Source organism: Mus caroli, unplaced genomic scaffold (genome assembly GCF_978045245.1).
Source record: "Mus caroli unplaced genomic scaffold, Mus_caroli_1 scaffold_2, whole genome shotgun sequence".
Classification (NCBI taxonomy): domain Eukaryota; kingdom Metazoa; phylum Chordata; class Mammalia; order Rodentia; family Muridae; genus Mus; species Mus caroli.
In genome coordinates, this window is record NW_028227257.1 from 92,918,739 (window position 1) to 92,940,670 (window position 21,932).

Below are 21,932 nucleotides of genomic sequence, written 5' to 3' on the forward strand. Positions count from 1 at the left end.
ATGGAGTCAAAGAGCAGGAGTGCAGCTTCTAGAGGAAGACTACCAGAGAATCTTAGTCTTTAAGAGCCCATCTGAGAGAGGGCTTCTAGGTGTGTGAGACTGCTTGGGAAGCATGCAGCAGTGACTAGAGGAGTCCCTGCTGCTTCCCACAGGCATGGAAAGAAGGTCCTAAATGTGTTATAGAATAAAGAATGCTGAGTAGTTAAAGACAACCCTGTGGATAACTCACTGCGGAAGTACCCATTCGGTTTTTTGTTTGTTTGTTTGTTTGTTTTGTTTTGTTTTGTTTTTTCCTTCGAGACAGGGTTTCTCTGTGTAGCCCTGGCTGTCCTGGAACTCACTCTGTAGACCAGGCTGGCCTCAAACTCAGAAATCCACCTGCCTCTGCCTCCCGCGTGCTGGGATTAAAGGCGTGCGCCACCACGCCCGGTTTCCATTTGTATTTTTTTTTTTAAGGTTTATTTATTTATTATATGTAAGTACACCGTATCTGTCTTCAGATACTCCAGAAGAGGGCGCCAGATCTCATTACAGATGGTTGTGAGCCACCATGTGGTTGCTGGGATTTGAACTCTGGACCTTCGGAAGAGCAGTCGGGTGCTCTTACCCACTGAGCCATCTCACCAGCCCTCCATTTGTATTTTTGTTTGCTTGTTTTTGTTCATTTGTTTGTTTGTGTGGTGCCTATAGCCCCCCTACCCCCACCCCCACACCCCCGCTATGCTAGAATTCCTTATCTAGTCAAGGACAGCCTAGAATACCTAGAGATCTATCTACCTGCAGTACCTGCTACAAGTTGAGATTAAAGTGGTGTACTGCTGCACCTGGATGAGAAGTTATGCTTAGCAAGCTAGAAGCCCTGGATAATGTCCTCAGCACTGTAAAACAGTGATCTAAAGAAAGGACGGAAAGATCCCATGGAGGAAGTGAAGCTGGTATCACTTGGGAGGCAGAGGCAGGCTGATTTCTAAGTTCAAGACCAGCCTGGTCTACAAGTCTACAAAGTGAGTTCCAGGACAGCCAGGGCTACACAGAGAAACCCTGTCTCAAAAAACCAAAAAAGAAAGAAAGAAAGAGAGAGAGAGAGAGAGAGAGAGAGAGAGAGAGAGAGAGAGAGAGAGGAAGGAAGGAAGGAAGGAAGGAAGGAAGGAAGGAAGGAAGGAAGGAAGGAAGGAAGGAAGGAAGGAAGGGAGGAAGGAAGAGAAGAAAGGAAGAAAGAAAAAGAACTCTCCAGCCCCAGGGTTTTCTTCTTAAAAGTGTGATACCATCAAAAGAAAGCGCTTGGATGGTGTGGTAATAGCATGTTCATCTGGTTTTTCCAGGTAATAAAAATTAGGGCTGAGTGTGATAGCTCACACCTGTAATACCAGTATTTTGGAAGCTAAAGGCAGGATAATCACGAGTCCCAGGCCAATTTCAGCTGCATAGAGATTCTGAAGATAGCTTGAATATGCAAGATCTTATCACATAAAACAAATAAAACAAAAATTTATGACTGTTTGTAGCTCCCTTTTTAGACTTCTTTGCTAGCGTTCGGGAAGCCCTGGGTCTGAATTACTGCAAGAAGAGATATCTGCACTGGGTGCTGGGTGCATTGGGCCCCAGCTGAAATCCCAGGATTCAGGACCCTAAGGCATGCACATCAGAAGTTCAAGATCCTCCTTGGCAGCACAGTGAGTTTGAGATCAGTCTAGGAACCACCAGACAGAGGCTCTCAAATTTTGAGGCAGTGTATCATTGTGATGTCTTGACTGAGCTAGAATTCCCTATGTAGATTCAGAGAATTGTTTTTTCCTGCCTCCTGACTGCTGGGTTTCAAGTTGTAGGCCACTACACCCTGCTCACCACCCAATTACAATTTCATATATATATATATATATATATATATTTTTTTTTTTTTCAGAATGCTGGCTGATTCTTTCTCCATACCCTCTAGGGCACCAAGGACAGCTTCTCCCTCAAAGCCCACTTTTTTTGTTTTGGTTTGGATTTACATGAGATTAGAAGAAATGAAGTCCATGAATTCTGGCTGTGCTCAGCCTTGCTGGGTAGCTGAAGCTCTTTTTTTTTTTTTTTTTTTTTTTTTTTCTGAAACAGGGTTTCTCTGTGTAGCCCTGGCTGTCCTGGAACTCACTCTGTAGACTAAGCTGGCCTTGAACTCAGAAATCTGCCTGCCTCTGCCTCCCAAGTGCTGGGATTAAAGGTGAGATCCACCACTGCTCACCTTGAAACTGATTTTTAATGGACCCTCCTACCTTAGCCATCTAAAGCTGCCACAGTTGATGACTGACAGAGCACCAGACTTAGCCTTGAACTCCAGAACACATTCCTAGTTGTGCAAATAATAACTTTAAGTTTTTTTTTTTTCTAAGCATTTCTCTAATATCAGGCACAAGTTACACCCTGGACTGATTCATATTTAGAACAATGTTGTTCACATATAATTCAGCCAGCTGTGCTGGTTTAAAACAGTAAATCTCTCAGAAGGGAAGATGAAGCCAAAGAATTGCTGAGAGTCCAAATCAGGACTAGCTACAGAGTAAGACACTGTCACAGAAGTAAATTACAAGCCAAATATATAAATAAGCCATAATTGAATGAATTTAAAAAAATTAAATGAGCTCAGTATTGTGACATGAATTCTAACATGGACTCTTGATATTTATCCCAGAGTTAGGATTCTGTTTCTTTCTCATTTCTTCCAGGGAGCTTTGGTTTAGTGATTATTGACAAAGAAATTCCATATAAGGTTAGATGTGTGAGGCAAAACCATCCAATCAGATGGCAGCATTTATCAGTGGTGGTGCTGATAAGGGACAAGAAGAAAAAGATCTGTAAAGGTGTCATTGGAGCCAGAGAAGACACTCAGATCCCAGCACTCTGTCACCTGTGTCCTAATCAGGTAAGTCCTTTGCCTAGGCCTGGACACCCTAATGGGTTCCAAGACGTTTTAGGTATAAGTCTGTATCGGGCACCCTGGAATCTATCTCTTTTTTTTTTTTAATTTATTTTTTTATTAGGTATTTTCCTCGTTTACATTTTCAATGCTATCCCAAAAGTCCCCCATACCCACCCCCCCAATCCCCTACCCACCCACTCCCCCTTTTTGGCCCTGGGGTTCCCCTGTACTGGGGCATATAAAGTTTGCAAGTCCAATGGGCCTCTCTTTGCAGTGATGGCCGACTAGGCCATCTTTTGATACATATTGCAGCTAGAGATAAGAGCTCCGGGGTACTGGTTAGTTCATATTGTTGTTCCACCTATAGGGTTGCAGTTCCCTTTAGCTCCTTGGGTAATTTCTCTAGCTCCTCCATTGGGGGCCATGTCTCTTTACATAGACATTGGGATCCATTCAAAATTCAGGTCTGCTTTCACCTCCAGTGGCCTCGGTGCTTCTCTGGTTGAATTTCAAGTGTCGAGACAGTCTCAAAGTGCTTTACAGGTTTACCTTAGACCTGACCAGGTAGCAAGCTTCACTGGGTTGGGAATCAAGGTCCTCTTGTCTGAGCCCCATAAGTGCTGGGATGACCTGCATGTACCCCCCCCAAAGGTTTATTTGTTTATTTTATGTATGTGAGTACACTGTAGCTGTACAGATGGTTTCGAGCCTTTATGTGGTTTCTGGGAATTGAATTTCTAGGACCTCTGCTCACTCTGTTCAGCCCACTTGCTCTGGTTCAAAGATTTTATTGGTTTTTTGAGACAGGGTTTCTCTGTATAGCCCTAGCTGTCCTGAAACTAACTCTGTAGATCAGGCTGACCTTTAACTCAGAAATTTGCCTGCCTCTGCCTCCCCAGTGCTGGGATTAAAGGTGTGTGCCACCACTGCCTGGCTTTTATTGTACTTAAAGATTTATTTTATGTATATGAGTACACTGTAGCTGTACAGATGGTTACAAGACTTCATGTGGTTGCTGGGCATTGAATTTATGGGACCTCTGCTCACTCTGGCCCCAAGATTTATTATTACATGTAAGTACAATGTAGCTGTCATCAGACACACCAGAAGGGGGCATTAGATCTTGTTATGGATGGTTGTGAGCCACTATGTGGTTGTTGGGATTTGAACTCAGGATCTTTGGAAAAGCAGTCAGTGTTCTTAACTGTTGAGTTAGTCCCTGCATGTTCTTCCATGTTGTGATTCATAGCAAATGGTGGCCTTGTTTTTTGTTGGTTTTTGAGGTATAGCCTCACTCTGTAGATCATGAAACTTTGAACTTTGAATCTTCTGCTTCAGCCTCCCAACCCCTGGAATTCCTGCTGAGATAGTCAATTGTCTTGAACTACAATTTCCTTGGTGCGCATTAAAATCTTGTTTTTTGCTGTTTAAAATATGGTCTGGTTCTACAGTACACATTAGCCTCAAGTGTATAGGAATCTACTGCCTTCATGTTCATGAATGTAAAAGTTATAAGTGTATTTTATAACTCCTTGGAGGCAGGGTAACAATATAGAATGCAGTGTCTAGAAAGCATATGTGACACAGGATGTCTTTTCTCCCTACTTCCTCTTACGATTATTATGATCATGGAGTAAAATGTGTTCATTTTTAAATTTTCAGAATTTTTATTTGGGATGGAATATCATTTGATCAAACTCTCTATCATAGGCTGACTTTGACTGTTAATCTTCCTCTTTATACCTCAGAAGTAATGGATTGTAGGACATGGGCCTGTTTTATTTTATAGCCCGTGCTGGCCTTCAAGTCAAAATGTGACCCACGTTTACATGAATATATGATATTCTCAATTACAACTCCTCAGTGTTGGATTCTAGGTATTTTCCAGATTAATAAAGCAATGGAGATGAAGGCCTGAGGCTCTTACATTCAAGGCAAGTACTCTAAGTAACTCAGTTATATTAAGACCCAGGCTTTAGCCGGGCGTGGTGGCACACGCCTTTAATCCCAGCACTTGGGAGGCAGAGGCAGGCGGATTTCTGAGTTCGAGGCCAGCCTGGTCTACAGAGTGAGTTCTGGGACAGCCAGGGCTACACAGAGAAACCCTGACTCGAAAAAAGCAAAAGAAACAAAAGAAAACAAACAAACAAACAAAAAAAATACCCAGGCTTTAATACTCTGTCCAAGGATTGGAGAGATGGCCCAGCAGATAAAACACCACACTGACTGCTCTCCCAGGTGACCTGGTTTCCTTTGCAAGTAAGTACCCATGTCAGAGATCACAAACATCTATAATGCATCTATAATCTAACACCCTTTGCTGACCTCCTGGACACTGCATGCAAATAGTGTTCATATATACATGTAATACTGATACCCATATGCACATAAATTTTCTTCAAAGCTCAAGTTGGAATGTTTTTGTTGGTTTTTGTTTAGTTAGATTTTAAGGAGAAATTACTGGTAGTCTAAGTTTTAGTTTGTTCAGTAGTTTGAGGGGTTTTTGACACTGGATTTCATAGAACCCAGGCTGGTCTTACAGTTCTGGCCTTCTAGCTTTGTCCCCACTTCTTTGCTATGTTGGGATTTCAGTTATGGCCTCATTATAATATAGATTGTTGGTAATCTCACAAATTATACTTAATGGGTTGAAGTTTTATGGTTTAATTAAAATTATTTTGTTCTTTGAGATAGTTTTTCTGCAGCTCTGTTTGTCCTGGAACTCACTCTGTATAGTGAGCTGGCTTCAAACTCATCCTACCCCTCCTTGCCAGAGGCTGGGATTAAAGGTGTGTGCCACCTCTACCCAGCTACTTGAAATTATTTTTAACGGTATCTTTTTTTTTTTTTTTTTCCTGAGACAGGGTGTCTTAGTCAGGGTTTCTATTCCTGCACAAATACAAACATCATGACCAAGAAGCAAGTTGTGGAGGAAAGGGTTTATTCAGCTTATACTTCCACATTGCTGTTCATCACCAAGGAAGTCAGGACTGAAAATCAAGCAGGTCAGAAATCAGGAGCTAATACAGAGGCCATGGAGGGATGTTCTTTACTGGCTTGCTTTCCCTGGCTTGCTCAGCCTGCTTTTTTTTTTTTTTTTTTTTTCCTGAGACAGGGTTTCTCTGTATAGCTCTGCTATCCTGGAACTCACTTTGTAGACATGCATGAGCCAGGATCAAAACCCAGCATCAGTGAAAAAACAAAGGGGCTGCTCATCAATCTATATTATTGCTTGTTCTCCCCGCCCCCCATTTGGGTTTTTTGAGACAGAGTTTCTCTGTATAGCCCTGGCTGTCCTGGAACTCACTTTGTAGACCAGGGTGGCCTCGAACTCAGACATCTGCCTGCCTCTGCCTCCCAAGTACTGGGATTAAAGGCGTGTGCCACCACTGCCAGCCTTATTCTTGTTTATTTTTGTTTTCAAAAGCTCTTAAACTCAACCTGGAACTCAAAACAAGATAGACTGCATGGAATGCTGCATCTGGATGTAACATGTTGAAACGGTAGGCTCTTGCTTACAAGCTCAACATCCATTCAATAATTGAAAGGCAAATGTTTGAATAAATACAACAGGCTGAGCAATAAGGTGGCATATTGACTAGTGTTCAATTATAGGATCTTAGAGTTTCTCCAGCCTGGACTACATAGCCAGCTTTGGGCTATATAGTGAACCCCTATCTCAATAGAAACAAATAACCTGCAAAAAGAAAACATCCAGTATGTTTTGTGCTCCAAAGTAGTATGACATAGGTAGGATCCCCATACCTGGCTCTAAAACTTTGAAAATAAGAACTAAGCTGGATGTGGTAGTTCCAGCACAAAAGGAGGCTGAGCCAGTTAGGTCTCTTGAGTTCAAGGGCAGCCTGGTCTACAAAGTGCATTCCAGGACAGCACTGGCTGTTACCCAGAGACAGTCTTGACAAATGAAGCAAAGGAGAGAGAGAGAGAGAGAGAGAGAGAGAGAGAGAGAGAGAGAGAGAGAGAGAGAGAGAGAGAGAGAGAGAGACAGAGAGAGAGAGAGAGAGAGAGAGAGAGAGAGAGAGAGAGAGAGAGAGAGAGAGAGAGAGAAGGAAAATAAGTAAATAAAAATTAATGCCCCATTTCATAGATTCTCTGTCTTTGCCAGGCAGGATCATTTTGTTGAAAGCAGAAAAGCAGAATATGCATTAACTTGGTATATAGCTTTTTCATTGTCTCTGAAATGTGGATAATACTGTTTTTGCTATAAGGAATGGGCTCTGATTACTTCCTCCTGGATTCTCCCTTCCAACAGAATATGGGATTCAGAATAGCATAGGTTGGAACTGGATGGGACAATGGTAAACATGAATGATTGAGAGAGGCTACACATGCTGAATGTATGGGGAGTTTGATTTTGAGACGAGCAAATAGTGAGTGAAATAGGGAACAATTCAAGTCTCCAACATGGCTACCATGGTGACAGATGCTTACTATGAGGGGTTAATAGCCTCATAAGAGAAGCCGGGCGTGGTGGCACACGCCTGTAATCCGAGCACTCGGGAGGCAGAGGCAGGCGGATTTCTGAGTTTGAGGCCAGCCTGGTCTGCAAAGTGAGTTCCAGGACAGCCAGGGCTACACAGAGAAACACTGTCTCGAAAAAAAAAAAAAAAAAAAAACAAAGAAAAACAAAACAAAACAAAATAGCCTCATAAGAGAGACCCTGAAAATACATTGTCTCTTAATTTTTTCCCCAGGATCATCTCCCTAAAGATCAGTCAGAATGATCCGTGCCCCACCCACACTCCAGGATCAGGCTTTCAGGAGCCTGGTGAGGAATGAAGTATTGACCATCTCTAATGCAGAGTGCCTAATAAGGGAATTCTTCCCACCTCTGTTCAAGGAGGCCAGCACTCAAAAAAATGCAAAGACAATTAAGATCCTGGTGGAGTACTGGCCATACCCTTGCCTTCATGTTGGGTTTTTGATTGATAAACCCAACTTTCAGATCTTTCAGGCTATACTGGATGGAGTAGACACATGGCTGAAACGGAAGTATCGCCCCAGGTAAGCTGAATACCAGGTAAATGGCTGGTGGTGGCACACGCCTTTAGTTCCAGCACTTGAGAGGCTGAGGCAGGTGGATTTCTGAGTTTGAGGCTAGCCTGGTCTACAGAGTGAGTTCTAGGACTGCCAGGGCTATACAGAGAAACTCTGACTCAAAAAAACAAATAAACAAACAAACAAACAAAAAAACCTGTGATAAGAATATGGTAAAAGATGGATCAGAGGCTTTGGCTGGTGTCTTAGAGAGCTATAGGTACCTGGAAAGCTTGTGAGTCTTTGTATAGTAAATTATGAGATATAGGTTGGTACAGCTTTAGCCACAGAAGAATGACCCTGTCCCTGCGTCTCCACCAGTTAACAGAAATAGGATCTGATATGCAGATCAGTCACCCTTAATTCCAGCACTTGGGAGGCAGAGGCAGGTGAATCTCTGAATTTGAAGCCAGCTACAGAGCCAGGGATACACAGAAATGATCTGAAAAAATACAAACAAAAAGAAATAGGAACTGACATTACTCCCAAGACAACTGAATGGAGGGAAATAGGACAGGTCTTCAGATGCAGCTCAGGCAAAGTGCCCTTGCTTGACAACTAGAGGCTGTATTGGAGACCTAGTACTGGAAACCATGAGTATACAGAAGACAGCAGAACAAGGAACAAATAACACCAGAGATGATGAAAAAAAGTGTTGGGTCTCAATTTTCCTTCTAACACATCTCTTGTTTTATCCACAGGATGTGCAGGCTTAAAAAGGTTGACTTCAGGGATGCACAACATCATGCTTCCTTAGATATACAGGATGGGAGAGAGGGCAGAGACTACTTAGTAGGAACTATGCCTAAGAAGCAAATAGTGGAGGCCCACTCAAGAACAAGGAAAGAGCGTTTGAAGCTGTTCCATGACCTTTCCTTTATGTCTTCTCTGCATGAAGATAAACACCAAACACTGTTATTGGATTGGGCAAAGGAAAGGATGAGTTTCCTGCATCTGTGCTGTGAGAAGTTAGAGATAGGAGCAGTAGAAGTGTCCAAGGTCAGTAATGTGTTAAAATTTCTACAGCCAGAGTTCATCAAGGAGTTGGAACTGAATACAGTGGGGAATCTGTCCAAACTGGCAAAATTTGTACCTTTCATTAGAAAGATGAGAAACCTTCGGAAACTCATGCTAGTACGCACCTTTGGAACAAGGACTTTCACTCAAGAGGAGAAGCAGAACATCAGCAAGATCATTTCTCTGTTCTGCAAACTCAGCTGTCTCCAGCAACTCACTATTGATGATGTCTATTTTCTCACAGACCAGATGAAAGAGCTGCTCAGGTAAGAAAGGATGAAGAACCGTCACTGTTACCAGAGTAAACCTCTCACATTAGAGAGCAGTGGGCACTACTACTCTCTGCGGGCCAATGTGCATTTAACAGTGAACATGGAAACATGATCTTGTTTCATCTTAAATGATCACTCAGAAAGCTGAGCAATGAAGTGAAGTAGATTATATGGAGAGAGCTGCTGTGGCAGAAGTCCAGTATCCAGTAAGGTTTCCTGCATAGCAATTCTATCTGATCTAATGTGAAGGAATGGGAAAGAGAAGAGGCCACTCTCTACATAGGGAGGGCTCAGATCTGTAGTTTCCCAGGTGAGCTCTGTGATTCAATTAGATGGAAGATTAGATTGGGAGAACAGACCCTCCCCTTCCCCTAATTCCTAAATTGTATAAGGCTCTTTGGAGACCAGGACTGGGCTAAGTGGGTCAGGGAATGCAAGGGCTGGGGTTGAGTGAGGGTCAAGTTAAGACTGAGGATGTAAAGATTTATTTCAGGGAGTCAATGATTTTTCAGAAGCCATCTTGATACACTGTCATGGATTCCAACTTTCCTCTTCCTGTGGTCCCTATTAACCTAAAGACTAAATCTTGGTCCTTGTTTTCAGAGAAGACTAGGAGAGTTAGCTGTAGAATTAGCCAGACCCACCACGACGGTGATATCCTCATGTCAAAATGGTGTAACTTCAGTAAACCAACAGGCCAAACAGCATACCATCCCATGGTCACTCTGACCCCAACCATGTGATCTCTCCCTAGGTGTCTGGAGGCCCCATTGGTGTCCCTCAAGATCACCCTGTGCCAGCTCTCTCAGTCAGACTTGAAGTCATTTGCCCAGCGTTGGAACTACAGTCAGCTTAGACATCTATGCTTGAGAGGTGTCACTTTAACTAACCTAGATGTCAAGCCTCTAAGAGATTTCTTAAAGCATGTTGCAGCTAACCTGCAGACTCTGGACTTAGAAGACTGTAGGATGGATAATTCTCACTTCAGGACCCTTCTGCCTGCCCTGATCAAATGCACCCAACTTACTAGCATCAATTTGTATGACAATGACATTTCTGAGAATGTCCTGGAGAACTTTTTGCACCGTACTACCAATCTGAGCCAGCTCACCACAGAAATGTATCCTGCTCCATCAGAGGTCTATAATGAGTCGAAATATGTTATAGTAGAGATATTTATTCAGCTTTGTGCTGAACTCATGAACAAACTCATGGAAGTAAGGCAGGCCAATTCAGTGTGCTTTGGTTCCTATTCCTGTTATGAATGTGATGATCGTTATTTATATGAAGATGATGGGGATGTCACACTTTGTTTGTGCCAAGAGTAACATGAGGAATATTCCTTTGGGGTACTAAGAAATTCCTAGGGACTGGTCTCTCATCCAGAGAACCCAAACCACATGGCTTTGGACATTTTTCAATGTGATGAAACAATGATCCAAACTCCAGTCAGGATTGACTCTTCACTGGCTTTCTCCTATCTATGAAATTATGGTCAGATCCTGAAAACGTGCTATTCTCTCTGTGCTTCCAGTCATTAGTTGGTCCTCAAGATTGTAGTCAGAACAGTTCTTTGTACACAGTAATGGAGGGATAGGATGTCTAACCTTGTTTCACATGACCTCTCAATGTGCAATGGGGATATTCTGATATTCCCCCTTCTGCATCTGCCTGGTGGGTGGGTCATGTGTAAAAGTCTTCAAAGTAGCAATGTATGTCAAGTCAAATCTTTTTTTTTATTAAAAAATTATTTATTTATTTATTTATGTATTTATTTATTTATTTATTTATTTATTTATTTAATGTAAGTACACTGTAGCTGTATTCAGACACACCAGAAGAGGGCATCAGATCTCATTAGGGGTGGTTGTGAGTCACCCAGTGGTTGCTGGGATTTGAAATTCGGACCTTCGGAAGAGCCGTCATCTCACTAGCCTGCCAAGCCAAATCTTGAGGAAGGTAGTTTTGATGAATAAGTATCAGATTGCAATCCAGAGTAGTCAGTCTAGTAGGAGTTGTCTGGGTATCAAAGATAGCTGAAACAGAAGAAAACAATGAAGAAAGAACAAAGGAGTGGGGCCTCAGCCACCTTTTTAAATCCTTTTTCTTTCTAATGATTCATTGTAGTTTAGACTGGCCTTGAATGCCTCATCCTCTTTCTCCCACTTACAAATTAATGAGGTTGCTGAAAGATAACCTCCAAGGCCAGCTTATAGACCACCTGGCTATGAGGCCCTATTTGTTCTTCAGGACTCTCAACCTCTGATTGGCCTCTTGCACATTAAGTACTCCAGTAGTCTCTGTCCTTTAAAAGAATTGCCAGTCCCTAGGAACTATATAACAGATGTGCTGGAGTCTACCCATATGTTCCCTTGCATCTATATAATCAGGTGTCAATAAAGAATGTACCGAACCTTTTGGACTTTTTTTTCTTTGTTAGGTTGTTATGGTTAGTTAATAAGTAAATCTTTTTATTTTTATTTTTTTAAAGGGCTGGCGAGATGGCTCAATGGGTAAGAGCAATGACTGCTCTCTTGAAGGTCCTGAGTTCAAAACTCAGCAACCACAAGATAGCTCACAACCACCCAGAATGAGATCTGATGCCCTCTTCCAGTGAATCTGAAGTCAGCTACAGTGTACTTACATGTAGTAAAATATATGGTTAGCCAGGATTGCTCAATGGGCAAAGGATACAATAATGGCAATATTGGGATAAATGGAAGGGGAAGGGCTAACGCTCAGTGTTGACCTCTGACTTCCACAAGCATATAATAGCAAGAATGACGTGCTGTGTGTGCAGACACAAAATAAACATAGTGTTACATTCCATTAAATATTATGAATGGATTCTGATTATAAAACATATATGAAAAAAAGCAAGTTTACTATTTTAGATTATAATTATACATTTCTCCCATTTCTTAAAAACTCCATATGCCACTCATTGTTCCTGTTCAAAACTGGCCTTCTTAAAAAGTGCATATATTTATTTATTTATTTTATTTATTTTTTGTTTTGTTTTGTTTTGTTTTGTTTTTGAGACAAGGTTTCCCTGTATAGTCCTGGCTGTCCTGGAACTCACTCTGTAGACCAGGCTGGCCTCGAACTCAGAAATCTGCCTGCCTCTGCCTCCCAAGTGCTGGGATTAAAGGCGTGCGCCACCACCACCCGGCACATATATTTATTTATACATAGATAATATATTATATCCCAATTGTATAGTATCAATTACATATATGTTTTCAGAGCCACCTATTACATTCTGGACAAACATTAAAGTCTGACCAGAGAAAGGGTGGAGGGACACCTGTTAAGTTCAAGAGTACTTGTTCTTGCAGGAGACCAGTACCCTTGCATTGGCTTGCAACCCTCTAACTCCAGTTCCAAGGAACCAGACACCTCTTGTGACCTCCACAATCACTGCATGTACTTGTTACACACACAAAATAAATACTCAAACTATGGAGACAAAATTAAGCTTAGGGAATTTGGACCTGGGTTTAGTCTCCAGAACCCAGGTCAGGTACTTAAGAAATAGTTGTATCTCCAGTTCTAGCTTATCTGAAGCTCCTGACCTCCTTATGCACCTGTACTTAGGTATTTTACCTACCCAACCTGGAGACCCATACCTGTATTTGAAAAGGCTAGCTTGACTCCATGACAGGTTTCAGATTGGCAGTCTAGGAGACTAGGTCAAAGAACTGAGCAAGTTTAGGCAAGCTGAGGCAAGTCAGTTACTAGAAAAAAAACCCAGGCTTCAGCTCCCACACTCCCAATAATGGTTCTGGAGTGAATGGCGAGAGATAGAGTAAGATAAAGCTCATGTCCCCCAAGATTCCTCAGCAACAGTTTCTAGCCCCCAGCTCCAGTAACAGTTCTCGAATGTCAGAATTCTCCTAATGTGCTTTAAATTGGGCTTGCAAGCTTACTTAGTTGTCTATATTGGCAATGGGAGACCCCAGCATGCTATACTTCTGCAGAATAAAACACTGCATTTATATACTATTTGAGTCCTGGGGTAGCATTCTTTGATAAATTATGGACCCTTACAATTGGGGTCTTGTCCTGTGATTTCCTGGAGACCTTCTGATCCAAATGGTGGAGTGTTTTTCCCATTAGTAAGGCCAGGTATCTGGTTGTCTTTTGTCTTGTCCATGTCTATGTTTCTGCTTGTGGTTTAATTCTGTTTCAGGCTTAATCTGGAGGTCAAGAGGGGCAAAGCAGTCTCATATTTTGATCACCAGACCAGGGACAATGGAGTACACACCCAATCCCCTACCAGAAGCAGGAGAATTTGCTAGTTCTCATCTGGATACTGAACTGGCTGTGGGTCCATGGGACTCCCATGATCAGGGAGGAAGACCAGCCTTTTGATTTTGGTTTCCCAGGAATGTTTGTTTGTGAATATTCTGTCTGTGTTTCTGGTCTTTGAGTACAAAATTTTCTTTGATTCCTATGATGAGACAGGCACAAAGCACCCTACTGGGCCTGGGTCTGTACCATTTTAAGGACTTTTCCCGGAGTCACAGAAGACTTGAGTTTTGTTGTTCATCCCAGCAAACTAACCATCTTTCTCAGAAATGAATGGCCCACTTATGGTCTGGGGTGGGTGTGGGTGTGGGGCTGTCTGTTTACTTTATGAGGCTTGGAGTCACCAAGACTAAGTGCTATATATCAACACGTGACAATACCTGGTTGAGAAGCCACTAGTTAGGATAAGACTTTTTTTGTTGGTCTCACTGCTCCCCATCCTTCTTCCTTTAAAGGAAGGTAAACCTCTGCCCCTGTCTTGATCCCCCTTTCTACTTCTAAGGAGGATCTCTGACCCCGTTCTTATTCTCCTGCTCCTGCGGCCACTGCCCCTGAATGGACAGCACAGGCAAACGGAGGAGGAGCCCCTGACTTCCCTGATTCTCCTGACTCCACTTGGAGTACACCTCACACTCAGACCCTTATTGGACCATCAGCTCTCACAGGTCTTCTGGATTCAACCATGCTGACTAACCTGCCCACCTGGGATGACTATCGGCAACTGCTCCATGTGGTGTTCATGGTAGAGGAGAGAGCGAGAGGATCTGAAGAGCTGGCCAAAAAATCAGTTCCAGAAGCAAACGGGCTCCCCACTCAAGTTCATGCTGATATCAATGCAGTCTTTCCTTTGATTTGACCCAACTGGGATTTTAACACTACTGAAGAGAGACTCAGGATCTACTCCCAGATTCTCATGGGGGACCTTAAAGAGGCCACCAGCCCACAAATTTATCGAAGGTGATCCAGATTATTCAGGGAAAGAATGAGAACACCAGGGAATAACTAAAAAGATATTTTGAGTCCTATAAAACCTATCCTGCTTTTGACATAGAAGCCAGAGAGTACCAGAGATCTGCAAACATGGCTTTTGTTAACAAACTGCCCCCACCCTTCCAACATCCCTTAGAACCTTCAGCTCCAGAATGACTTTCTGGCCTGCCTCTGGCACCAAAAAGACAGCCTCTATTTGCCTTTGAATGACAACTGAATTGGACATGTCTGCCTCAAGGATTTAAGAGCTCACCTTTGAGGAGGCACTAAATAACGACTTGGGGTGAGTACCAGCAGGCACACCAAGAAATAACTGTGCTCCAGTATGTATGGTGGGCCCCCAACATGGAGGAATGTCAGGAAGCCACACTAGAGCTATAGGAGCTGAGCCAACTTGGCTACAGAGTGTCTGCTAAAAAGGCCCAGCTTTGTCAACTTGAGGATACCTATCTGGGTTACTTATTCAAGGAGTGTGTTGGGGGGAAGGAGGTGTGGCAGCCAACAAATACTGTTGGACACCCAGGAAGCAAACTATTCTTAGCATCCCAGTCCCATGAACCTGAAGGCAAGCACAGGAATTTCTGAGATCTGCCAGGGTTTGTAGACTTCAGGTGCCAGGGTTCACTGAGATAGCCAAACCATTTTATGAGGCCACCTGGGGCCAAGAAGACAAAATAGAATGAAACTCTAAGATGGACATGGCTTTTAAGACTCTTACAAGGACTTCCAGGTTGGATGAAGGAAGAGAAGAAGGAGGAGAGAGTTAGGGGCTTTTGGAACAGGGATAGCATAAGGACAAGATGCAGCTGCTAGAGTTTCCTGGTATCATGGTAGATCTGCCAGGATTAGCCACTGAAGGAATCAGTTTAATAAGGCTTATTAGATTAGGTTTTAATTGTTCTGGTTGTGCCCCGAGATTGAGTTACTATTGTTTCTGAGCTATAAAACAAACAAAACAAGAAACAAAAAAAACAAAACCAACCAACCAATCAACCAAATAAAAGTCTAAGAAAAGCCTTACTGGAGGCACTGGCCTTGGCCCTCCTGGATATTCACAAACCTTTCCACCTCTACATGGATCTGAGAAAGAAGATAGGAAAGGGCCTGCTCACCCAAACTTTGAGACCATAGAAAAGACCTGTGGCTTAGTAATCTAAGAAGTTGTACTTAGTGGCCCAAGGATGGCCTGCATGCCTCTGGATTATAGGTGCCATGACCCTGCTAGTCAAAGATACTGACAAAATAATCATGGGACATAAATTTGTTACCACAACCCCCTATGCTATTGGGGAGAATCTCAAGAATACACCCAGCCAGAGGATGTCCAATGCCAGACTGGTTGGTGCAATTTCAGGCTCTACTTTTAAATCCCCCTCACATAATATATGCTCCATCATCTGCCCTAATCTCAGTCATCCCGCTTCCTGACCTATCCTCAGATGTGCAGCATGATAGCTCTATCGTTCTGTTGGACTTGACTTTCATACCATGGCCACATACTGACTAGATCTACTTCACGGATACAAGCAGCTTCATCCAGAATGGAATCATGTGCCAGGCGTGGTGGTGCACGCCTTTAATCCCAGCACTCTGGAGGCAGACAGGCAGATTTCTGAGTTTGAGGCCAGCCTGGTCTCCAACCACCTTTGAGGAGGTACTAAATAAGGACTTGGGTGAGTACTAGCAGGCACACCAACAAATAACTGTGCCAGGCTTTAAAACTGACAAAAGGAGCCATTGCTAACATTTACAGAGACAACAGATGGGATTATTGATGACTGAAGGAAAAAGCATCAAAATAAGAAATAAATACTTGCCGGGCGTGGTGGCACACGCCTTTAATCCCAGCACTGGGGAGGCAGAGGCAGGCAGATTTCTGAGTTCGAGGCCAGCCTGGTCTACAAAGTGAGTTCCAGGACAGCCAGGGCTATACAGAGAAACCCTGTCTCGAAAAACCAAAATAAATAAATAAATAAATAAATAAATAAATAAATAAATAAATAAATACTTGCTTTATTAGAGACATTATGGATTCCTCTCAAAGTGGCCATAATTCATTGCCCTGGGCATAAGAAAGGGACATCAGAAATAGCCTGAGGGAACAGGATAACTGTTAAAGCTGAACCTACAACACCCCTTCTCCTCCCATCCCCCACCTCCTCACCTCTCAGCCTCCTACTCCCCACCGGCTCTTCCAGCCACTATGAATATAAAGGTGAAGACAAATGACATCAGGTGAAATGCCAAGAAGTTTACAGAAGAGACATATGGTTGCTGACCTCTAAAGGCTGCACCATCCTACCTAAGGAGTTTGCTAAGCAACTCATCCATCCAATTCATCAAGCTTTGCATCTGGTCATCAAAAATGGAAGAAATTGCTGTGAGGGGCAAGATACATAATATTTGATTTAGGACACTTGGATGATCAAGTAATCGCAGACTTTGCCACCTGCCTTGCTGTGAATTCCTCAGGCCCCAATAAAGGGGCCATGCTAGGAACCAGCATCAGGGGTCAATGGCCAGGGGCTAATTGAGAAATAGATTATACAGAAATAAAACCAGGAACTAATAGATATAATTGTTTGCTAGTTTTCATAGATACCTTTTCAGGATGGATAGAAGCCTAAATACCCTACAAAGAAAGAGATAAGTGTTTGCTAGTTTTCATAGATACCTTTTCAGGATGGATAGAAGCCTAAAAACCCTACAAAGAAAGAACTGCCAAAGTAGTAAGAAAGATTCTTCTGGAAGACATCACACCCAGGTACAGTTTGCCTACCCTGCTTGAGTATGACAATGGACCAGCACTCATCTCTCACGCAATTCAATCTCTAACACAGGTTCTGGGGACCACTTGGAAATTACATTGTACATATAGACACCAGAGTTCAGAATTCAGAATCAGACCTTGAAGGAGGCCTTGAACAAATTAACTCCTGAAACTGGCTATGTGTGACTGGATATCTCTCCTTCCTTTATGCCTTATATAGGGCTAGGAACACCCCTTATATTTGAAATCCCCTATGACCCCCATACTTTGGAGATCCTCTATGGAGGCCACATCCCTTGCTGCCTGTCCTCCAGTGTGATATATTAGCTAAATATAATCACCACCAGGTTTATGAGTCTGTTCCTCCCTCTAATCCCCATTGCTTTAAACCAAGTGGTCAAAATCTAGATTAAGAGACATAACCACAAGACTCTAGAACCTTGCTGGAAAGGACCTCATACTGTGATTCTGACCATACCTATGGCTGTTAAGGTGGTTCAGATTTGGGTAGATCACCCCCACATTAAAGTCAACCAAGTGAGCTTGTAGGCCTGACTTAAAGTACCTTAGGGGAATTCCGGCATTCCAGAACCATTCCAGGAGAAAGATGATACAAAAGTTGAGTTCTCAGTGGAGGAGACTTCCAGATGAACCACTACAAGAATAATCGAATGTCACCCCACACTCTGTCCACCCACTGAAACAAGGATTCCAGTGTTCCTGAACCTACTTGGTTGCTTCTTATGCTTTGATGTATAAGCTACTAGCTCCCTTACTAACTGGGTAGCCATAGGGGGCGATGTAACAAACTTGTCATCAAGTTCACAGTGGCTGGCATAAAAGGACTGCCAGTTCTTAACTACTCTCTTCCTGGACTTAACATAGAACTGTTGGTTACTGGTCAGGGGCTCTACATTGAAAATAAGGTACCCATAAACTATTCCCACCTCTACAACTGCACTGTAAGTCCTACTGTTACAGGATACATGCTGTCCCCAGAGACTACTTGGTGGCTAACTCCATATATTTTTGAAAGTAGGACTGAGGATTTTTATGTTCTAGTACAGCTCGTACCTAGAGTGACATATTACTCTGGGGAGAATGTCTTCAATAAGCTAACACCTTCAAACAATCAGGTTAAAATAGTGGCCATTTCCACTTTGTTACTAGGTTCTCTCCTTGGCTAGGACTGCTAGTGTAGGGGACTAAGCCCTATAATGCCATACAGATAGTGATAGAAGCAGATACCTATAAAGTTCAGTTACTACAGTATATTATCAGGAAGCCTAGTGTGTGTCATGCAATCAGATATGGTCTTAAGTCTTTCTTGTATAGTTCATATGGGAGAGAGACAATGACATCCTAACCTGTTCTTCTTGGCAAGCTCTCACTTCCAAGCTCAACTTCTTGTGATGCTGAGGTTCTAAAGGATAATTGAGTGAACAAGTAGAACTTGGTCATGAGGACATCCCCACCAGAGGAGATCTTGTCCTCCTCCACATCGGTTTCATCTGCCAGATCCCATTCTGTTTTTGAAGCAGGGTCTTAACATAGAGTTTTGGGTGTCCTGAAACTTGTTTTCTTTCTTTTTTTTTTTTTTTTTTTTCGAGACAGGGTTTCTCTGTATAGCCCTGGCTGTCCTGGAACTCACTTTGTAGACCAGGCTGGCCTCAAACTCAGAAATCTGCCTTCCTCTGCCTCCCAAGTGCTGGGATTAAAGGTGTGCATCACCATGCTTGCTATCCTGAAACTTTTCATGTAGGCTTTGCTTCAAACTCATGAAAAAGAGCCGCCCTCTGCCTCCCAGATGCGGGCCTTAAAGGTGTCTGGTACCATGCCTGGACCAGCTATCATTCTTTATCTCCTTTTCTCTACTCAGTGTGCTGGGTTGGTCTTTTTTTAGAATACCTTCTGACAGAGAACTAAGAGCCCTGCCTTGCTTTATTACACAGCTTTTTGTACAAACATGCTAGATATCCAAAGATGATCTTGGACTTCTGATCCTCATGATTCAAACTCTTTTTTTTTAAGTTATCATTTTAATTTATTTACGTCATAAATTTGGCCCTGCCTCAGTTCTCCCCTCCCTGAGTTCTTCAGCTCATTTCCTTTCCCCTTTGCCTCTGAAAGGATGCTGCTCTCTGGGCATCCACTTCCTTGAAGAATCAAGTCTTTACAGGATTAGGCTCATCCTCTCCCATTGAGGCCAGATAAGGCAGTTCTCTGCTACATATGTGCAGGGGGTCACAAACCCTTCCATGTATGGACAAATTGGTAACATACAGAATGGGGGAAAAATGTCACTAACCCCACATCCCATACAGAGCTAATATCCAAAATATATAAAGAACACAAGAAGCTAACCTCCAAAAAACCAAGTAACCCAATTAAAAAAAAAATGGGATACAGAGATAAACAGAGAAATCTCAACAGAGGAATCTCAAATGGCTGAGAAGCACTTAAAGAAATGTTCAAAATCCTTAGTCATTAGGGAAATGCAAATCAAAATGACTCTGAGATTCTACCTTACACCAGTCAGAATGGCTAAGATCATAAACTCAGGTGACAACACATGCTGATGAGGATGTGAAGAAAAAAGAACACTCTATTGCCGGTGGGTTTGCAGTCTTGTACAACCACTCTGAAAATCCATCTGGCATATCCTCAGAATATTGGAAATGGCTCTATCTGAAGATCCAGCTATACCAAAAGATGCCCTACCATTCCAGAGGGAACTATGCTCCACAATGTTCACAGTGGCCTTATTTGTAAAAGCCAGAAGCTGGAAATAGCCTAGATGTCCCATAAAGGAATAATGGATACAGAAAATAAGGTACATTTACAAAATATAGTACTATTTGGCTATTAAAATGAGGACACCATTTATTTTGCAGGCAAATGGATGGAACTAGAAAATATCATCCTAATTGAAGTAACCCAGATGCAAAAGGATATGCATGGTATGCACTCACTAATAGGTGGATATTAGTAAAAAAGTATAGAATACCTAGAATACAACCCACAGAATTTAAGACCTTTAACAAGCAGAAAGGCCAAGTGAGGATGCTTCATTCCTACTTAGCAGGGGGGAAGAAAATAATCATAGGAGTCAGAGGAGGGAGGGATTTGTGTGAGAGATGAGGTATCAGGGAGAGGAAAAAATAGGATCAGGTATGGGGTGGGAGGCCAGGAAAGAAGCCCAGAGGGCCACCAGAATCAATGGAAGTATGCAGCCTCAGAAGGTAGGAGGTGGGGAGACCTTCTAGAAAGTACCAGAGACCTTTGAGATGAAAAACTCTCAGGACTCAATGGAAGTGGCCTTAGATGAAGTGCCCAACAGTGGGGAAAGGAATCTGGAAGAGTCTACCTCCAGTAGATAGATGTGGCCTTACGTGGAGGAATGGTGTTACCAACCCATAGTCAAAATTTCTGGTCCAGAAGTCTTCCTGCCTATAAGAAATGCTGGGACAAAAATGGAGAATAGACTGAGGAAAAGGCAGTCCAGTGACTGGCCCAACTGGGTATCCACCTCGTGGGAGTAAACAAAGACCCGACTCTAATACTGATGCTATGATGTGCTTACAGACCGGAGCCTACCATTTCTGTTCTCTGAGAGAACCAATGAGAAACTGACTGGGAAAGAGCAGATACTTACACCCAACCATGAATTGAAGTCAGAGACCCTGTGGTCGAATTAGGAGTAGGATAGAAGAAGCAGAAAAAGAGGGCAACCCCATAGGAAGACCAGCAGTTTCATCTTACCCAGACCCCTGGGAGCTCCCAGATATTGAGCCATCAACCACACAGCACAAAGTAGCTGGTCCGAGGTACCAGACACATATATAGCAAAGACTGCCTGGTCTGGCTTCAGTGGGAGAAGATGAGCCGAATCCTTGAGAGAACCAAGGCCACAGGGAAGGGGAGACCTGGTGGTGGAGCAGGGGGGATGAGGAATGGAATGACCTGTGGGAGGAAGTACTGGGAGAAGGGGCAATGCCTGGAATATAAATAAGAAAGAAAGAAAGAAAGAAAGAAAGAAAGAAAGAAAGAAAGAAAGAAAGAAAGAAAGAAAGAAAGAAAGAAAGGTAGCTTCTAAAAAGAAAAAGAAATTAAAGATTTTCTAGAATTTAATAAAAATAAATACATAGCATACCTACACATGTGTAACACAATAGGGACCATTCTAAGTAAGTACATAGCACTGAGTGCCTACATAAAAAAAAGCTGGTGACATCTGATACTAGCAACTTAATATATCACCTAAAACCCTTATTACAAAAAGAATATATCACACCCAAAAGGAGTAGATGGCAAGAAACAATCAAACTCAGGGAAGAAAAAAATAGACACAAAAAATAAAATAACAGTACCACAAAAAAAAAACCCTCAATAAAACAGGAGTTAGTTTTTTCAGAAATTAGATTGATAAAAGGTATTCAAATTAACGAACACTGAGAGAAAATACCCAAATTAATAGCATTAAAATGAGCGTGTGCAGCACACATTCAACAAACATGAAAAAATCCAGAGAATCATAAGGGCATAATTTTGAAACCTGTTTTCCTCTAAGTTGTTAAATGTCAAGGTAATCCCTAATTATCTTAGTACATACTAC

The 21,932-nt window shown here is 42.5% G+C and overlaps 1 protein-coding gene across 1 annotated transcript; it reads left to right on the forward strand.

Moving 5' to 3' along the window:
* Positions 1-7,640: 7,640 nt before the first annotated feature.
* Positions 7,641-10,574, forward strand: LOC110290476 (preferentially expressed antigen in melanoma-like protein 7). Its single transcript, XM_021157027.2, has 3 exons — positions 7,641-7,924; positions 8,659-9,240; positions 10,001-10,574. The coding sequence occupies exons 1-3, from the start codon at positions 7,641-7,643 to the stop codon at positions 10,572-10,574; spliced, it is 1,440 nt and encodes a 479-aa protein (XP_021012686.1).
* Positions 10,575-21,932: the final 11,358 nt, after the last annotated feature.

Coding starts and splice junctions, on each gene's coding strand:
- LOC110290476 (XM_021157027.2), top strand. CDS start 7,641: ATGATCCGTGCCCCACCCACACTCCAGGATCAGGCTTTCAGGAGCCTG. Junction 7,925..8,658: donor AAACGGAAGTATCGCCCCAG/GTAAGCTGAATA, acceptor TTTTATCCACAG/GATGTGCAGGCTTAAAAAGG. Junction 9,241..10,000: donor CAGATGAAAGAGCTGCTCAG/GTAAGAAAGGAT, acceptor ATCTCTCCCTAG/GTGTCTGGAGGCCCCATTGG.